The following is a 20,778-nucleotide window of genomic DNA, read 5'->3' as shown; positions in this document are numbered from 1 at the left end:
CGATAGCTATTAATCTTATTATTCTAACACCCTCCTCCAGCCTTCAGGGCTGTGCTGAGCACTTGTATAAATTAAGAATGTCAAAAATCTGCAAAAAGCTGTTGAGTACAAAATATTGTAAGGGTTTCCATAAGGTTTTAGTGACTGTGCTAGGTGTAGGTCATGATTTATTGAATTTTGCATAGACTTGCCACATCTGACGCAAAAATAAAGGCCATGACATACCTATTGCCGAGCCCAAAGTGCAGCTTTCCTTTTTGACCTCATACTTGCAAGTTGTGAATGCCTGCTCTGACAAGACACTGCTCTTAGCCTGTCACGAGACTGTAGATAGTTTCATTACTCTGACTGTTCTTTTGTGAACATGAAGCCCTGGTCTTCCTATATGGCTCTCTGTACAGTATGCCAATTAATATTAGCAGTGGCATTGTGTAGTGTATTATAGATTTTACCTTTGGTGATTTAGTGACTTGGGTATTACCAAACACTTGGATGTGAAATGACGTAATTGGATGTTTTCGTATTTTTAAGAGAAATTTAAAAAATAAAGTAGTTTTTCTATAGAGAGAGAGAACAGGTGTAATTTGTTTCTTCTACAGCTTTAAAAGGCAAAAGAAAGGGTTCTGGTATACCTGCTGCCTACCATAATATGGAGGTGCTCAGGCCTTTGCTGCTCATCAACCTCTCCCCAGATCTTGATTCTCTCTCATGCTGTCCTTCATGTTGATTGCCCCATTCTGAGTTTTTGACAGCTTCTTTATTCGAATGCAGCTAGAAAGCCTGACCTATAATTCAACATATCATGCTGCTCCTGCTCTTTTCCCCCACTGAATGTGATATAATTCCCATCGATGGTCTGTAAAGACAGGAACTACTTCCTGCTTTTGCCCTTTCTTCCCCAGCCCAAGCCAGTGACTGTCAAAAGCCACACTGGCTGGCAGTTGTTGGGCACTGCCTGCAAGGATCTTTACAGAGGTGCCTTACCTGTGGTTCCTAGTTGCCTTGGAAACGTGACTTACTGGCTGTAGGGAGAGCTTGTTTCTGGGAAGCAGCTACCTCATTCTGCCATTTTTTTAGGACAGAGAGCATACCCTGAGTTTCAGATCGCTGCATGTACCTGGAAATCCTAGTAGGTAGAAGTTGCATAATTGCCATGTGCACGAATCCCCACAGTACTCAATACCAACTGAACAAGGATCAATTGCATTTATATTGCAAAGGTGTTTCTTACTTGGTATAGCCCAGTGACATTCTTGGTAGTATTAGCGACAAGTATGTTATTTGAGTAATTAGATATCATTTATTAAATGTTAAGAGCAATTTGAAATAGAATCCAAAAGAAACACATGCACCAACCCATCTTTTTCTGCAGCTCTGCTCCATTAGAATTGGTAGCCTTATTTAGCATTCTGACTTGTGCTGAGAAGGTTGTGCTATTTTTGACAGATTTAAACTTAATCTGTCCACCTCCCATTTATCAAAGTATCATTATACAACTCCAAACATGTTATTTGACTTGATGGAAAAATATAAAGGGCACCGTAAGACCTAAAAAAAGGTTAAATTTCCAGGAATAAATCTTGATTAAAATAAATATCGTAATTGTTCTTGGAAAGCTTGGTAGCTTGGTTGAGAGCATATGCTCTGAAGTCAAGTCAATCCAGGATTGTATATTAGCTCAGTGTGTTACCAAGTGAACTTTGGCACGGCTGCTACACTAGTGGTTCCCAGACTATACTGCACATTGAAATCAACTGGGGGGCTTTAAAAATATCCTGACCTCCAGGTTATACCTTATGCCAGTTAAATCAGAATGAAGATGGCAGCCAGGCATTAGTAGTTTTTAACGATCCTCAGGGGATTCCAAAGTGCATCAAGGTTTGGGCACCATTGTGTTACACCTTTCTGAGGCTCCTTATTATTAGCAAATGTGAGTGGTAGTAATACCTATCTCATGTTTTTATGTGGATAAAAATAATGTCTATAAAACTCTGAACCCAGTTCCTGGTATATAAGTACCATTAAATGGAAGTGAATTATTATTGATGTTATTGTTGTCAGTGGCCAAAAATTTAGAAGAGTTTAGAGAGTTTACTCCAGTGGCTGAGTCAGGAGATGATTGCATGAAGGTCAGCCTTTGGCTTAGTCTGACCCTTTACCAAAAATCTGTCAGGCCATTAAGGGTAGCCCCCTTCATTATAACAGGGTCACACTCCATGCCCACCTTTGACATTTCACTGTATGTTTAAATGAAAAGTTTCACTAATGGTTTTTTCCCCCCATTTCTCCATAGGAAAATTTCTGGCAATGCCATGCTACAGTTGGGCCCCTTCTTATATTGGACATTTCTGGCTGCCTTTGAAGGGACAGTGTTCTTCTTTGGGACTTACTTTCTTTTTCAGACTGCATCCCTAGATGCAGAAAATGGAAAGGTAAAAAGAACCTGTGATTACATCTTTTGGTATTATAAGCATGGCTTGTCTTTTTCCCATAGGCACTGGATCTGTCATGTACATACTCTAGCAGTAATCATTTTACACACTTTTTCTGAAGATACAGTAGTTAGTTCTCACAGCTTCTTTAGAACAATAGAAGTGAAATAAGAAATCACTTTCTGTGTGCATGGCTAACTAGAGAGCTTATGTGCAAACTTTCTGGAACCTTAACTTGGCTGTAATTTTTACTAGATGAACAGAGTTCTTGGGACTTCAGACTCCTGCTCTTTGATGTGAGAAATGTTTTTCCCATTTTAAAGTAAAGCCTGGCTGCATTCAGTTTTTACTCATAGTGGCCTTCCATGCTTGGAGCTGAAGCGGGTAGCTGCCATATCTTTGGAGTGTTTGCCCAATAGGTGAAGAGAGGCATTCTCTTCTCTCCCTCCTCTTCCCAATGGAAGCACAGTATTCTGCAGAAAGGCTACTCTGGTCTTGCCAATGTCTTCCCAGAACATGACTATCTCATTGACCAGTTGCACTGGAGTAATTTTGCCCTGGCTGTACTCTAGGAGAAAATTACTGATGGCGGGGACAGGTGAGGCCTTTTTCTGCAGCCACACAATAGGAAAACAAAAACACTACCTTGCATACTGCTTTCACTAAGTTCTCCTTTGCTATTTCTGAGATTCTTCTTTTATGGTCATTCATTCTTTATAATCATAATGTGAAGGAAAGCTAAGGTTCAAAAAGAATTTACTGAGGACACTATGTCTGGAACCTGGTAACACCTGTTACAGAAGTAATACGTTCAGTGAATTTGAATGGTGCTTTAAAATTAGGCAGTACAGTCAAAACCTCTCTAATTTGGACTAACAAAAATCAGTTTAGTATGAATCCATGAAAATTATTAACCACAAAGTACTTGTTGGGGAAACACAGATCTACTTTAAAGTAGTCACATGTAGAACTTGCCAAAGAGAGTGTCCAGCTAAATCCTGTGAGTACTTGGGAAAATCACATCAGTTTCCCAGGTCAGCTTTGCCCATCAGTAAGAAGAATGGATTTGATTTTATGATTTCCTGGCCTCTTCAGATTTATAACTGATTGTGCGACTTTCACTTTTTATTTTAGTTTTATTTGGCAGACAGATTTTATATAGCTGGCTACTGCTTAAACGGAGTTTGCTCCAAAGTAGACAGATACTCTCCTATAGTCAATGTGATTCATTTGCTCAGCAAACTTTCCAGGTGGTGCATGAGATCATCAATTCAGCGTCTGTTTAATTCATTACCCATTTTGAGTTCATAAAGTCCAAATTAATAAGGTTTTACTGTATATGTCACCATCCCTCTAAATGTTTGCTGAAATTACAATAAGTATATGAATTACTTTTAGCAACAAAACATAACACTCATGTATGATTTGAGTGAATCCTTTTTTTTTTTGCTTCTATTAACCTTAATTTTTGTTTTTATTTTTTTGAAAAAACCTTTTACATCTCATTTTCTGTTTTAATGTTACGCATTCAGATCTTGACAGCATTTGGTAAGCATATGTGCCATTCATTGCCATCATTTCGATTTATACATGGTATCTGCTTTTTTTTTTGATGTGCACATGCTGATAGTTCTTGTATTTACAACCAAAAAAATTAGACTCATTTAAAAAATGTGAATCCATTTGTCTATAAATTATTGCTCATTTGAGAGGTTTAGTTCTATATTATAGGAAAATCCCATATCAAATTCTTAAGAGACATGAATCATCCAAATGACTTGTTTTGATGAACATTGCTGTTAGTAGAGTAGTTGCTTTCTTTGGACTTTATCACACCAGTGAGTTCCCTGTTCAGTGCTGCATGGAGTAATAGAAATAAACCCTACCAACCACAGGCGTGGTGTACCTCTTTGTGAAAATTGGATCACAGGAAAATCTGGCATTGTGGCCTGATCTTACTGACTAGCTGTTTCCCTAAACAATTCATACAAAAATATTTGGCACTTACACACAGGATTCAACTTGGCTTTTTTTTTTAAATGAAAAAATACTAAGATAATACTTGTATATACATGGTACATGTAATTATTAAATTTTTTTCAGGTATACGGAAACTGGACTTTTGGAACCATTGTTTTTACAGTCTTAGTATTCACTGTAACCCTGAAGGTTAGATTTTTACTTATTCATGTATTTTTTAATACTGTTTTTGTAATACTTTCTTGTCTTATCCTAATATACCATTTTTTTGTCTCCTTTATTTTTTGTCATGGGTTGTTATTCAAGTATTTGCCTTAATACTTACTAAAATATGTATGATGCTAGGGATTTGGGTATTTATATACTATTTTTGATCAATTTTTTCCCCAGTATATCGTAATCCTCTTTATTTTGTTTTACTTAAAAAAATTCAAACACCATACTTATGTTGAAAATCTATTTCTTCTTTATTGCTATTTTTAAGGCGTTATGATAAGTGGCATATAAACAGGCTGTGGGTGAGAGTGAGAGAGCGAGAGAGAGAGAGAGAGAGTGTGTGTGTGTGATTATGTTAAGTACTTGAATCTTCTAAAAATTATACATCTGTTTAAGAGCCCCAGGCCTAAAATAGGTATATATGAGCAAGATAATATGTGAAAAAGAGCTTCGTAGTAGTGAAATCTCGTAAAATGTTTTCATCACTGATGGCCAGGTTGGTGGCTTATGCCTATAATCCCAGCACTTTGGGAGACCAAGGTAGGCAGATCGCTTGAGCCCAGGAGTTCAGACCAGCCTGGGCAACATAGCAAGACCCTGTCTCTATTTATATATATATATTTTTTAAATTTAAAAATAAATATAAAAAAATAAAAAATATATAAAATGTATTCATCATTAACATTTACCCATGTTAGTGATAAAGTGCCTAAGAATATAATGTAGGTAAACAAAAGGAAGGTAATTTTGGCAAAATCATTGGCATTGACATGCAGCCATGTGATAATTCTGTGAAGCCTCACTGAATGCTACCCTTGAGGCCCATGATTTGGGAATCTCTTATAGTTGAAAACATAATCAAATTATTTTTATCATTCCAATAATAAACACCTCACATGGGTTCCATGAGTAAATACCTTTAAATGAATTCTGGCATGCCCAGGAGTTAGAAGCAGAATTCAGAAGTATAATTGTCAAAGGATCTCTCTTCACTTTCCCTCTAAATTTTTGTTCATGGTTTATTTCTTATACCAGATAGAGCTAACATATGTTTGCTTTATTCATCTATTTCAGTAACATTTTAGGACCTTAAAAGAACATTACAATTCATCTCAGTATAGCCACTTACTAGCTGTGTGTCCTTGGGCAAGTGACTTTACCTCTCTTTGTCTCACTTTCCTCTTCTATAAAATCGAGATAGAAGTAGCACCTACCCTTTTTGAGGACTCAATTAGTGAATAAAGCACTTAGGATGGTGCTCATTTCAATACATGCTAGTTTTCGGTTTTTATTACGTCTCACAGTATCATAATTTGAAATGGATACCTCCCCCCTCCTTTTTTCCCTTGGCCTTGCATATAGCCACAGGGCTTCCAAGTGGCCTTCACAGTGTTTTTCAAGTGTATCTCAGAGACTTCCACTCCCTCCTCTTTGGATTAATATTAGTATTATCTTTGGATTCATATTAGTATTTTCCCTAGCAACCAGAAGAATAACAATTGAAGACTGAGCTACATTAATAACGTTATCAACATCCTGTTTATAAATGAGAAACTATAACAGAGAGCTGATGACCATGGTGTCACAGCAAGTAACAAAACTGAGACACCATCTCCTCTATAAAAATTAACTGCTCTGGGTATTAGCTTATGTGACCCAGAAGTTTTAAGCAAGCGAAATAGTCCATACTTTTGTTTTTAGATCACATTTGAAAACCCCAGATGCCACAATCTGAAAACATGATTGATTGGTCCTGGCAGAAACATGAAGAGATTAAAATCTAACTGAATATTTTATTAATTTAATGGACTAGATATAAGTTTTGCAATTGGAAAGATACACTACATAGTCAAACCCATGATTCATTGCTACATGATGTTAGGTGTATAGAGCCTTTGCATTTAGTGACTCGCATCTGTCGTGTTTGAGCTTTCACGACACCTTTGAAAGTTTTGTAGTTCGTCTGCCCTTTCTAGCTACCCCTTCCCTCTCCTACTTCTTTTCAGCTTATCTGCCTCCACCAGCTAGGTCTCCTTTTGCCATCATCTTCCTGGCTTCCATTGCCTGAGGACTTGGGGCTTGGGCCTCCTAGATATTACCATTACTTCATTCCTTGCCCATCCCCAGTACTGAGATATCTGCAGCCCTACAGCTACTACCTACTTAGCCTGATCACACCTCCAGCCTGTACTCCAGAGTTTAGAGGCCTTAGGGCAGAGCTCAGCTTTCTCACCCTTGTTCTTTGAAAAACCTGGATTCTGTTTAGTTCCCCTCTTTTCTGGATCCCTGGCCCAAGCTAGATCCTTTCATAGGTATCATTGTGTACTAGTTATCAGATACTATAGCGTATTGTCTGGTGCAGTTTGTAACCATCATGAAATCTTTTGTGTTGTATCTTTTCAGCTTGCCTTGGATACCCGATTCTGGACGTGGATAAATCACTTTGTGATTTGGGGTTCTTTAGCCTTCTATGTATTTTTCTCATTCTTCTGGGGAGGAATTATTTGGTAAGCAATTGTACATGTGTGAGCAATATGTAAATAGCAAAGTAGATACATGTGTATGTACACTATATATGTAAGCATTCATTATACTTTAAAAATTTTAATTATATAAAATGGCATGTCTTTAATATTAATGGCCTGAAGGTTACTTGTTAGCTGGTAGCGCTACTAATTTCAGGTAAGATTTTAAATACAAGTATATAGACTGCACAAATCACTCAGAAGACCTCCCTTTGGTAGCCTCTGTCCAACTCTTTCTATTTGAAGGTGTGTAAACATCTCTCTAGGAAAACTGTAGTTTTCAGCACAACCTTTCATGTTATTTTCAGAGGAAATACCCATCCTGTGAAGTTTCTACCTGATATATTGGCCAACAGATACATTATTGTCCATTTGGACCCTTATTTTCTCTTGATGGTATATAACCACGATTCGTGTTACTACAGGTGTGCTCAAGGTATAGGATATATACAACTTAATAACTCAGAGGGTTGTATTTTGAAATCACCATCTCACTGTTTTGGGTGGGGGAGGGAAGATGTAGAAAGGCAGACTCTGCGGCTTGTCTTTAAAGTTCATTTAGTTCATCTTGGTTCAATAGATAGATGTTTGTTCAGAATCAGTTTTGTGCTTGGGACTCTATGGGATAGAGAGATGACTAGACTGTACTCAAGGAGAATAGAGTCCAGTGAGGGACACATAAGCTGTGATTGGGAGAGTTATATATTTGCATCTCCTTTCTTTACTCCCAAAAACATTTATTTTTAAATGTCAGAGTTGTTTTTTTTAGTGAATGGCTTCCCCTGACAAGGATGCCAGCAGCAGAGAGCATGGCTAGAGCAAGCCGTAGTGTAAGATTTCAGTAGTACATATTTTCATTGCTTTGAGCAAAATCTTACATACAAAATGATTCTATTGTATCACAGAGATGTGAGGCTTATGTTTATGTCCCTTGAGTCTTAATTAGAAGAAACTCTTACTGTTTTGAAAAGCTTTTTAAAAATAAAAACCTTAAGAAATAAAAATATGAGAAACCTAATCATTTAAGGAAGTACCAGCTTTAAAAAGTATAATTACAGCATATATTTGGTACCTCTATAGGTAATTGAAAGCAATGAAGCTGGAGGAAGTCTCTATTTTCTTTAGTAATATAACAAATAAATCAAAGTTGATTAAGAACATACCATATACAATTGTATGTCTGCCCAGAGTACTGTAATTCTATGAATCTATGTAGTCAGCATCTGAACTAATTATGCAAAATTTCTACAAAAAATGTTTCTAGCAAACTCATTTCCAGCCCTTTCCACAGACTATTCCTTATTGATGAAAATAAATCCAGTAAATGATTACGATATTGTCACACCTGTTTCTATTCATTAGTGATACTAAAAATGAAATGTTAATCTATTTTTAATTTTATTGCCTGAAGTATTATCATTAAGTAGAGTTGAGCCACTACATGAATATAAACTTATAAAGCAACCAGTAAAATATGACTAGAAACAATGTGAAACTTCAGCTGAATGTGGTCATAACTAATGTCTCTGGACATGTTCTACCCTGAGGCATTGAGTCACACCCGTCTTTGGGGTTGGGTAGTGAGAATGATGACTTCCAAGCCCCAAACCACATCCAGAAATAATAGTGTTTATTTTTTACTGCCCTACTGCAAAACTCCATAGATGACATGGAGGTTAAAAAAAACAAAAAACTGGAGACATTAGTCAGAAGGTATGATGCAAAGGAACACTCTGTGACTAGCTGCCATTTGTCAACTGAGCCCCTGTTATGGCTCAGTTAACTGCCTATAACATTATTCAAGGTGTTCTTCAGAATTTGAGTGAGGTAGAGTTCTGCAGAAGTCTTTTCTGTGTGGCAGACTTTTCCCAGAAAGCCTGTGTAGCCTAAGCCTCATAAATTTTTCCACCTCCCTGTTCTCACTTTTTTTTTTTTTTTTTTTTTGAGACGGAGTCTCGCTCTGTTGCCCAGGCTGGAGTGCAGTGGCGTGATCTCGGCTCACTGCAAGCTCCGCCTCCCGGGTTCACGCCATTCTCCTGCCTCAGCCTCTCCGAGTAGCTGGGACTACAGGCGCCCGCCACCACGCCCGGCTAATTTTTTTTGTATTTTTAGTAGAGACGGGGTTTCACCGTGGTCTCGATCTCCTGACCTCGTGATCCTCCCGCCTCGGCCTCCCAAAGTGCTGGGATTACAAGCGTGAGCCACCGCGCCCGGCCCCTGTTCTCACTTTTATTCCACAATCTAATTTTCATAAAAGTAGAGCCACAAACTCAGTTTTATCATGTTACATAAGGGTGCATGGACATTAATTTTTAAATGAGAAACCAAATTATCTTCAGGAAGCATGATGTGTCATCTGATAAACAGGAGCCATGGTTATCTACCTGGAGCTCTTTAATCCTAGGGCAGTCTGATGTGCATCCTGTCTTTAAGCAATCACTTCTTCCCCCTCACCTTCAAACAACAATAGCTTCACCTACTGAGGCTCTCTGTGGTTCAGCTCAGACAGAAGGGAAGGGAAACAGGTTGTGCTTCTCAATGGCCACTTTACAATGAAGTGGATGACTCAGAATGAAATCTAACTCCAGAATGGGGGTTCCTGCTGGATTTCTGGATTCTAAGGCTTAATGTCCAATTAGCAATATTCTATCTACTCTGTGTCAACCTATTTGGCACATACTGTTAATATATATTTGTGGATGACAGTGGTAGATTCCTTCCATTTGAGAGAGATGATAAGCTTCTACTGTCCTTTTTATATTTACATAGTGTTTTTATTGGGGGAGAGTTATAAAAATATCTTTTGAATTTCAGAATACAGAACACAAATCCATCCCCATCTTAATAAAACAGCTGAGGAAATAAAATGCTTGTTAGGATAAAAATGAACCATTTCTCTTGAATATCTTTTAAGCACCAGCATTTTCTAATGCACTTAAATAGTCGCCCGTTGGCAGCTTTAGAACTGATTGCCTGATTGTCTTCAAGTCAAATGCGTTTTATTATCTTTTTTCTCCTTTGATTATCATTCCTTTTTTTCCAAACATTTGGTAAATGAAATTTGTTTATTACTTTGGGATATTCTAGAGAAAATTATTTTTATTAATGTATGTAAGGAAGATTCTTTTTAAATACAAAAGACATTTTAATTAAACGTCCATTTCATATGACAGAAATTGATTTGTTTTTCCATCATGTATTTTCTTTCCACTGCAGGCCTTTTCTCAAGCAACAGAGAATGTATTTTGTATTTGCCCACATGCTGTCTTCTGTATCCACATGGTTGGCTATAATTCTTCTAATATTTATCAGCCTTTTCCCTGAGATTCTTCTGATAGTATTAAAGAATGTAAGAAGAAGAAGTGCCAGGGTAAGAACTAAGTTTATCTTAAAAACCTGATTTTTGGAAGGGGCCTCAATATCTGCCATGAGCTAAAAACCTGATTTAGAAAATTACATTAGTTACAGCATGTTAAACCCCTCCTTACAGGTTCATCACTTAATTTCCTCTTCTGCATAAAAAGTATAGTAAAAACTTCGTTACCCAATGCAGGTGGTAAGTAGATTCCTTAATAGTGTTCTATGTGACCTTCAGCAATCCATATGGAGTATATCATATGCTCCATATGGAATTTTAAAAGGAAAAAATTATTTTATTTTGTATTTAGCCTAGAATTTTCACACCAGGAATTTCCACACCAACATTTTCGCTTGAAACTTAGAAATTTCCCTGTGGGCTGTTTGCAGATTTTTTTCAGTTGATAATACCAATTTGCCTCTTTCAAACCTTTCCCCTTCCTTTAATTATAGTGCTGCTTAATCTCTGCGTTGCTTCTAGCCCTGTCTGTCCAGCAGTATATTTGAACCAAAGAGAATTCCCTGGATGTGGTTTCGACATCCTTAGCCTCTGGAACACACTCATAAGAATTCAAGATAGTTTTATGAGTGTGTTTTTATCTTTCCTATTAAATTATAAATTTCCTGTGGGAATGAGAAGTTATTTTTTCTGCTGCCTCATTATGATATCTTTTAAACATTTTTTAAAAAGCCTTTAAAGTGAAATAGGGAGATGAGCATGGAAAATAAAACTTTTGGCAGATTTTGACCAACAGGCTAATTAAATATGTCATATTCCTGCCAACAGTAGCTGATTTTGTTAAACAAAACTGTTTCTGTCATATTGACACCAACTAGATCATGTAGCACCTCTAAGGCAGTATTTTCAGGTAATATTCTAAGCTATGACTACCTGACTTATTTGATAAATTTGTCAACCAGTTTAGCCACAAAACTGTTACATCATGATTTTGTTTTTGCCTGTTGAATTGATAGAATCCAGTAGTTGATATTACATAGACATGGGGATCTGAAATGATTAGAGTAGGAAAACCTTCAGTGATGAGAATTGTAAAAGAGGAGATTTATGTTGCAAGTCAGTGTCAGCCCCAATCAAAAACAAGAGAACTGTCATAGGGTACATTGATTCTTCATGTAGAAGGCCAGTCAGTGTGTAATTAGGTGGCCAGAATTGCCCTTAACTCCCTGCTTCTACATGTCTTATGGGCTGGAACTGAACACAGTAATGTTAGCTTAGTTACGACTGCTTTACTCTAGTCTGGTGTTTTAGGATGGAAAAGTTGCATTCAAATACCTGATTATGTCTTAATATCGGTTGAACAGAGATGAAACAGGATGATACAACAGACTCCACCCAGAATGTCTCAAGTGGCAATTTGCATGAAACCAAATAAAATAATGTTGCAATAAGAAATGATTTGGGGCTTTTTATAATAGAGAATTTTCCAGGGAAGGATTTCCAAGTTGCTCTTCCATCCTCCTTATTTGGGAGTATACTTTGGAATGATCCTAAATGTGTCTCTTATTTGAGGTAATGGAGCTCATTTTAAATAATGGCTCACACCCAGCTACATGGTCTAAAGATGATAGAAAAATCTCAGAAAACAAAACTTTCAAACATATCATCTTATCTTCTTCCATATTAGGCCCTTTCTTTAAAAAGTTAGACATTGGCTGGAGGTGACTCTTACATAGACCATTAAATTGTGGGATGCTACTAAGCAGTCACAGATAAAGACTTAGAACATTTTTTTTTTTCACACAAACAGATTCTGAACTTCTCTTGAAAGTATGGAGTTCTGGGACTGCTTCCTTTTTTACTTAGCAGCATAGACTGTTGCTAGGGGTTTAGCATGAAATTTGTTGTGGGTTATGTCCGGCATAGGAAGAATTCTAGTGTCTGTGCTATAGCTTGGCATGCTGATATGCTAGAACAACCAGGAAAATTTCCATAATCATTTTCATTCATGCAATCATTCATTCATTTATTCCTACCCTTGTTGAACCAATAAACATTTGTTGAACCACCTACTGATGAACATCTCTCTTTATATCCAATGTCTGAAAGGCTAAATGGCTTTTCAGACTGCGGGATTTCAAGAGTTGCAAATGAGGCAAAATGTTGTGGGCGCTCAGCAGTGCTGCCTCTTTTCTTTTTTTCTTATGAGAAAATGCAAGAGCAAAGTAGGGCAATATGAATGCATAAAGGCCTACTGCAACATGGCAGCCACGGCTATTCTGATAAATCACATCTGTTTATATAAGGCCCTATTTGGCTATATCAGAGGTGGAGGCCAACTTCTAAGATAAGGGAGAAAGAGTATGTTATTTTCCCCCAAATATTTTAGTCTTTATGCTCAGTGACCAACAGTCTGACACTCTGTGTGATTTCCTACTTTGTTCTGTATTCCTTGCTAAGACATTGGCCTCATTTTAAAGAGAGGCAAAAGATACTGGGTCTGCCCCATATCTTGATAGATCCCCCGATGTGGTCAAATGTGTGTCTCTACCTAGAGTAGAAGAATCCCTGAGTTCAACCAATAAGTATCGTGGACACTTTATATACACAGCCAGAAATGTGGCAGGTCAGCTGCCAGCGCTATTCTTATGTGGGTCTTGGCAGCTGCTTTGAGAAGGGGACTTAGCAGTGTGTAGTGAAAATGTCTCTGTGGCATTTGAGAAAGAAGCTAAGCTATTTATACTTAACAATTATAAGAGCAACCTTATGCTGAATTCTGTTCAATTCAGCATACCTTGCCTGAGGGCCCACTATGAGTTAGCTACTGTACTAGGTCTTGGTAATTCAGGGATGAATCAGATGTGGCCCTAGCTCACAAGGAGCTCTCACTCTGGTTATGAGCATTCATATGGAATACTTCTGTAAGCAGGTATTAAACAGAATAGCAGAATCAGTGATATGGCTTGTTTTAACACAATTGAGCTATTTCAAGTCACTACCTCCTGAAACCTCCAGTAAAATCGCTAGTGTGGCAGCCTCCACTGCAACTGAGTTCTGTCATAATGCTAGTATTAGAAAGAATTCCAGTATCTTCAAATACAGGTTCTCTCCGTTGTTTAACTCAAGGGTTGTAGTTAAGCCATGTATCCATCAGCTGTATTTTTAGCAATGAGGTTAATTTTTTTCCCCAAAGTTCCATTATTAAGGATCCTAGAGCTTTTCTTTAGCTTTATGAGGTGACAAAGCTGCATAGCAATGCTGTTGATGGTATATGATGAAACTACCATTGAGCACTGAACAGTGAAACAGCAGGATAACACCTTAAGGAAATCAAGTATAGGATTTTTGTATTTCAAAAAGTTGTGTCCCCCCTAAGCACAGTCATTGGCTGTCTGTAAATCAATGAAATATACCTGGGCTTTCTGGCCAAATAGCAAATACCATTTCACATTTCCAATGGAGAAATTTCCACATATCCTGTGTGAAGTTTTCTCATGTAAGTCACCACAATCAAAAAGGAGGCTTAACTTCGCTGAAGCTTGACAAAGGAAGACTATAATTTAATGGGAATGCACCCAGCAACATGGCCATGCTTAGCATGGGATGTCAGCACAAACAGGAAGAAATACTCCATTATGTAGAGAGCTCTTTCAGAGTGGCAGACAGGGAAGGGAAGAATGTCAACTGTCTGAGCCAAAGTCCCAGAGAAAGCACTTTGGAAATTTTGGAGAATATAGTTAATCATTATAATAATGATGATTACTATGATGATTCTTACAGTGTCATATACAACCATGGGTTCAGAGGGCAATAGCCCTGTTAGCTGGATTAGACAAAAATAAAGGTTAATCCTAATGTCGTGGCTGTTGAGATGGGCCTTTATCCATTGGCTTCTTTGACATACTGCTAATTGAGCTGGTGTCAAAGCTCTCTAGATGACTGCAAAGGAATGTGGAAATTTCATTCTGTTTTAGCTCATTATCTCCTGTTTACCCCACCCCACTGCCAGTTGCTAGCTATATCAATTTTTTTATTGCTTTGGTTACTCTTTCCATGCTTTCTCCTGCTTTCTGTACATTTCCTTTATAAAGTAGTTTTAACACCTAATCTATTAACTCCTAATATTTCTGCTTCATAGAAATACTTTTATCTCCGATGGTTGGATACAAGTGTTTGAGCACGCCAAAACGTGCTTACAGTTGCAGTCTTGAATAGATAGGTTTGTGCATTAAACACGGGGGTGGGGAACTTGGTATCATGCTGATCTTGTCGCAGGGTTTTTGCCCATAAAATAGAAGATAGAAACAATTAAAATTTTTTTCTCAGAATCTAAATATACTCTAGCTTTATCAATTGGTAATGTGCATTCTACCAATATGTCTGTCAACTTTCTTCATTCCACCAACTTTCTTCATTTAAGGTAAAAACAAGAAAAAATGTAGTTGTCAAAACATGAATAAATTATTTACCTTTGAAAGTTTAATTGTTTATTAGAATCTTCTGGATACATATGTTACTGTAGCTGGTTTCTTTTTCTAAGCCCATTTTAAGTCACTAAGTAGACAATATGGGTAATCTTTATTAGCAGAGTTGTTCAAGTCATCTACATTGTTGACCACTCATCTTCTGTTTTGCTTGGGCAATGCCGAAACTGGGTCTGTAAATTACCTTATAATTTCAGGCACAGAATCAGAAGGAAAAAAATAACCTTAGGTTTGCTAGTTAAACTTTATCCATTTTTACTTTTCTGGATGTTTTAAGGGGGAAAAAAATAATACCTTACCCATGTAAAATTTAGCCTATCTTTCTAAAGAGGACTCTGTAGGAAAAACAGGGAAACCAATCAAATTAGGTTGTAACAAAGGAAGTTAAGCATTGGTCAGAGGCAAATGAGACTGAAATGTGGTATCACCAAATGTTTTCCCATTGTTATTTTTGATTAGGTTTTTATCCTACAACTGCTTAAGAGCAGTCAGTCCCTTCATAGTGTATCTGTACAGTTGCATAGGGGAGATAATTACTTCAAGATAGATTGGTGATTGGCAATGGACCCTGGACATAACTCTGACCAATGGATTTTGAACAAATGTAGGATAGTGAATTAATGATTAAAGATAAGTCTTATTTTAACGAGAAGCATATTTTAAAGTTATTTTATTTAAAATAGTCAATTTTCCCATTAACAAAATAATTTCAAATTGATATGTAGAGAAATAGTAGTTGGCACGTAATAATAGACTGTTCCTATCTCTGACTCTGCTTTTACTTCAGAAAATAATGTCTTCGAAACTAACATATCATTTCGGCTTCGAATTCTCAAGGTTTCTTTTTAAATGTCTTACATTTGAGAGATTATTTACTTTTTTTTTTTTTTTTTTTTGGTTTCTGCATTTCTCTTTTTTCTACTGCAATTTTCCACCTTTTGTGCAATTGTGAACAAGGTAACGAAACGCCTCCCTTCCTCAGGAACATCTACTATCTTCATGCTTTCTCAAACTTCCAGCAATCACAGTTTCTCTTGGAGTGAATAAGGTGATTTCCTTTCTTAATGTACCAACTTGCTTGCATTCTCATTTGCCTGACACCATTTTCTGATTCTTTATGAAAAATTACTTCTCATGACTCATTTTATATCTTCTATTGATGCTTAGAGTATTTTGTCATTTTCTTTTAATCATGTGTTCACCTTCCAAATTGTCACACTGGAGAGGAAGTAATTTTTAAAAGCTTGGACTACAGGTCTGTAGTCTTCATTGATCCACGGTATGCAGTAGCCATGGCGTGTTAGAGCTAGTCTGTTCACCAGGACAGGAATATTTTGCACAAATTTCTCTTTGTTTGATAATACTCACGGCACCGGCACAACTCTCAGAGGTGTTCACCAAAAGGATGGTAAGGTTTACTAATCAAACCATATTGACTCATCTTACCATATTACTTACCAGTGCCATTCCAAAAACCCAAGTTTGCTACATACTACTGTTGTCTGTTTACTTCTACCACAAAAACAATTCGAGTTGGAGACTTTCTTAGGCCTTTGAATGTATTCACTTGAATGTTATACATTTACTGTATAGTGTATTCATTTGTACTTTTGGCCAGAGGAGTAGTCTATAGGAAATGATTTTTTCTTTAACTTTTTTAAAATATATAATCACCAGGTAGGTTAACCAATTTTCAAATGCTTTAAGTATCTTTGCCTCACTATTACAGAGAAATCTGAGCTGTAGAAGGGCATCTGACTCATTATCCGCCAGACCTTCAGTCAGACCTCTTCTTTTACGAACATTCTCAGACGAATCTAATGTATTGTAACAGGTACCTAGTGTTAAACAAATGGGCTGGCTTTAAAAAAACGGATTAACAGCATTATAAAGAAAAAATGAAAATATCACTCTCTAAATTTTCTCTGCTGTTGGTGTGGTGAACTTTACAATATTCTTTGCAAAAATATAAAGATGCATTACTTGGAATATGGGGAAATATGCATTTAAAATATTAAACATTAAAATATGCTAAGCCCCCTAAATAAAATGTTAAACATTTGTCAGAGCCAAGTGTTGATACAGCATATTTAATTTGTAAGGGGCAAGTTGTCATGGCAAGGGCACCATGTGAAAATGTTTGTTAATATTGATCAGGAAATATAACTTTGATTTATAAAGATCATTTGGAAAACTAAAAATAAATATTCCAAAATTGCATCTGTATAATATCAAGCCAATTTAGCATTGCATGTTCTCTTGGGAATTATGTGAAAATAACTAAATGTGTTTGTACCTTCATGTGCTGTGTCTGTGTGTTTGCAGGTACTGTATACACTTATGTCCTTGTAAATGTCTGATCTCCAAATATATATTAATGAACCAGTCTAATCATAACTTTTTTAATGTCAAGTTTTATTCAAGCTAAATGTTTCAACTTTCAGAGGTAAAATATTTCATAGCCATTCAGGGGGATGCTTGCCTAATGATATAAAATGCTTTATAATTAATGTTTCCAAAAATGATTAAATTCACTTTATAATGTTTCATTTACCCCCAAAAATATTTGGGAGGAATTGATATGCCGTGGGAGGGACCCTTGAACTCAGAATGACTCCTTTATGTGTAGTCTGTATTTCCTTCAGTGGGGGCCTTTAACAACTCAGACCTCTGGAGGTCTTTTATCCATCCATAGGAATTTAGAGTAATTCATGAACAAGGCTTCTAAGCTTGTCAGCTTGGAAACAACTCTACACAGCTTAGAGCAGGGCCATCTTTCATACACACATAAAAATTAATGATCATCATGAATAAAATTGTGGGTTAGTTCACTTTGAAGCTAATAATTGCGAGTCCACCTCATAGGCCCATTTTTTTCAACAGCTGTCAACTCTGCCACCCTCTAGCAAAGAATACAAGTTAAATTAATGGATTGAATCCATTGGTTCTTCTGTCTTCCTGGAGTTCATCACAGTCTGCATCTGCACTGTTATTTTAGAAGCAGACTCATTTTGTCACAGTTAGCATCTTCTTACTCATTTTTGAACAACTTACCTGCGTATGTTTTCCCTTAGTAATGAATCTGCTTCACAAGTAACCTTCAAGGTCTTTGACCCCTTTGTCCCAGATTGCCTTGCTGTAAGCTGTGTGATGCATCTTAGCTGTATTGTTTCTGGCTAATTTTGTATCCCCCTGGATTGCTCTCTTTAGCTTGGTCTGTGGTTTGGAGGACTGGGCTGGATAGAAGACACTGCTGTTGCTTTTGGCCTCTCCAGGGCCTTATCTCCTACAATGTCTAACATAGAACTGAGGAAGTATTTTTTAAAAAACAATTGTCTTATTTTTAATGTAGTTATTTCTTCCAGGAATAGATTTTCATGTGGCATTATTTCTCCTCCAAAGACAATAATTAGCAGCTAGTTTAGGCATCTAGTTTGTTCCTTGGTTGGTAAGGAAACTACCTAACTCCTCAATGTAAGTTACATTCTCAGTATGAATGGCAGCCTTATTTTGGTTAGAGTCACCATGACCCTGCAGAGCTACCTGAAAACCTGCTAGTGGTTCTGGAGAATGTGGAACATAAATAGAAATGGAAGGTATTCTAATGAACTTCTAGTCCAACCATGGCAAGGGAGGTGTCCCAGAATGGGAAGAAAATAGCCTACTACGTAAGACCTTCCACTACTCAGGTTCAAAAAGATTGAGTTTTGGAGTGGAGAATCAGGCTCCCTGTTTTGACATACGACTTCCATTTCTTAACATAGTTGACTTACACTTAATGATCAGTTTGTCTGTCATGCACCATCCTGATCATAGCATTTGATGATATTTAGAGGACAGAGAAGAATCTACAGATTTGATAGGGAAATATCCATGGCTTCTCTTCCAGAAAGATGAAGCATAAGAAAAAACAGAAGAATCAATCGACTCATAGATACGTGATCTACCAAAAGGAAAATTAACTTCCGTATTGTAGGGGGGAAACGTGGTTCTTTCAGTAAAAAGGAAGAATATTTTTACAATAATCTTCCAAAGCTGAATATATCTTCAGACTTCCTCTGTCAAAATTAACACATCAAGAAAAACAGCAATCTAATCATTCATCAAAGATTTCCTGAGTATCTGCTGTGTGCCAGACACTGTACTAGCTGCTGGAGATAGAAGGTAAATAAAATGTTCCTGTTTTCAAGGACCTCCCAGCCTAGAGGAGAAGGGATCATAGCAAGCTAAACCTCTGCTATGGTAAATAATCCCAGAGGTAGAAAGTATTAGGAGAACCCTGGAACAATCCAAAAGCAAAAAGCAAGCCTGAATCTATTCAGCCGACAAATGAAGAAAGAATTAAAATCTGGTTATAGTGTCACTCTTTTTTTCCCCTGCATGTGAATAAAACTTGGCACTTCGTTAAGACAGTTGCTTTACTCTCGTAACAAAATTTACTACTTATTTCTGAAAATGCTTAACAGATGGTTTCACATTATTAAAATAAGCCTTTTAAATCTGTATATTTTACGTTTTTCAGAATCCGAATCTTGAACTGCCTATGTTATTGTCCTACAAGCATACTGACAGTGGTTACAGCTAAAAAAGAAAGCATGAAGAAACAACTACAAAAAGTTATCATCTCAGGATACTTGATATGCAACACACTAAACCACTCTCATGTCTAGAGTTCACAATAAATGTTCATTAAAATACCAAATGATTCTCTTAAGCATTTACAATTATTGTAAGTAGCCTTTATGGCCAAAGCTGTAAGTTAAGAATTATATGAAAGTTGAAAGCAAGAATACTTAGAATTCTGGCTTTAGATAGAATAATATAACTCAAATGGGTGCTCTTTTAACCCATGAACTTTGTGAATGGATTTAAATAACAATAGTATGAAGTAGAAGTTATGCAATGAGAATGGATAGATTTTGCTAATACTACTTTTTTTGCCTGGCAGAAGAAATAGACTATTTGGATCACATTTCTCATTCCTCCTAAATGATCATCTTAATTTTTTTTCCAAAGTACATAAGGAATACTTGAAAATACAGAATAACTAAATAGTATCAATGCATCAGACAGACTAGTTAATCCCTTCTGTTTACCCACGTGCTACTTATGTCTTGGTAGAATATTCTTGCTAAAAAAATACCTTGAACGCTTATGTGGAAAGTGTTAACTTACGGGTATTTTTGTGGGAATAGAAAAAAATTGTTTATTTTTTATTCTTCTGAATTAAACCCCACTTATGGGTGTAAGCCTACTAGACTTGAAAATAAAGTATAAAACATTTCCAATCACTTAGTAGCCCCTCAAAGTAGTTAGAAAATAAACAGATTTTTCCAGTGTTGATTTTACTGGGATCTGCAGTAAGGTGGTTTAAACCATAGTTATATAAAAATAAAGGTCATTCTGAATATCAGCCTTTTATAATTTTATGTGAAGAGGAAGAAAAATAGCTTATTTTAAACTTTTAACGGTTTTTATTTGAAAGAGATTGCATTTATGCATATATGCAGTGCTTTTTCTTAAACTTGGCCAATTTGGAAAGGGGGAAGGATCCACCCCAAAACGGTGGTTCAGCTTGTAGAGCCATGACTCTGAAGATGAATGTTGTCTCTTAACTTGGACAGGGAAATGGTCTAACTCTAAACCATGAGACTGACTTTAGTAAAGTCCTTGACTAACTGAACTAGAAGGAAGGTTTAGCCTTCTAATTAGTTCACTTGAAACATAAATGTGAAATGTCTTCATTCAATGTTAAACATACACTTTTTTTGGATATAAATGACCATATTTATTTGACTGCTAGTTTTTTTTTTTTTTTTTTTTTT

At 36.6% G+C, this 20,778-nt stretch overlaps 1 protein-coding gene across 5 annotated transcripts in view; it reads left to right on the top strand.

The window, feature by feature from the left end:
- The window catches only part of ATP11C (ATPase phospholipid transporting 11C), a 207,566-nt gene extending 186,820 nt beyond the window's left edge, over positions 1-20,746 (top strand). For 2 of the 5 annotated variants that reach the window (XM_032757742.2, XM_058441668.1), the window contains 6 exons: positions 2,294-2,432; positions 4,536-4,601; positions 7,032-7,135; positions 10,370-10,523; positions 16,683-16,787; positions 19,476-20,746. In XM_032757742.2, the coding sequence (XP_032613633.1) occupies positions 2,294-2,432; positions 4,536-4,601; positions 7,032-7,135; positions 10,370-10,523; positions 16,683-16,784 (565 nt within the window). In that variant the 3' untranslated portion in view covers positions 16,785-16,787; positions 19,476-20,746. Of the gene's footprint in view, positions 1-2,293; positions 2,433-4,535; positions 4,602-7,031; positions 7,136-10,369; positions 10,524-10,643; positions 10,710-15,910; positions 16,002-16,682; positions 16,788-19,475 lie in introns of those variants that run through there. The other 3 variants (XM_058441669.1, XM_058441671.1, XM_058441670.1) reach the window with 3 other exon arrangements.
- The last annotated feature ends 32 nt before the right edge of the window (positions 20,747-20,778 follow it).

Source organism: Hylobates moloch, unplaced genomic scaffold (genome assembly GCF_009828535.3).
Source record: "Hylobates moloch isolate HMO894 unplaced genomic scaffold, HMol_V3 SCAFFOLD_7, whole genome shotgun sequence".
NCBI classification, from domain to species: Eukaryota; Metazoa; Chordata; class Mammalia; order Primates; family Hylobatidae; genus Hylobates; species Hylobates moloch.
This window is presented reverse-complemented; position numbering and strand designations above follow the sequence as displayed.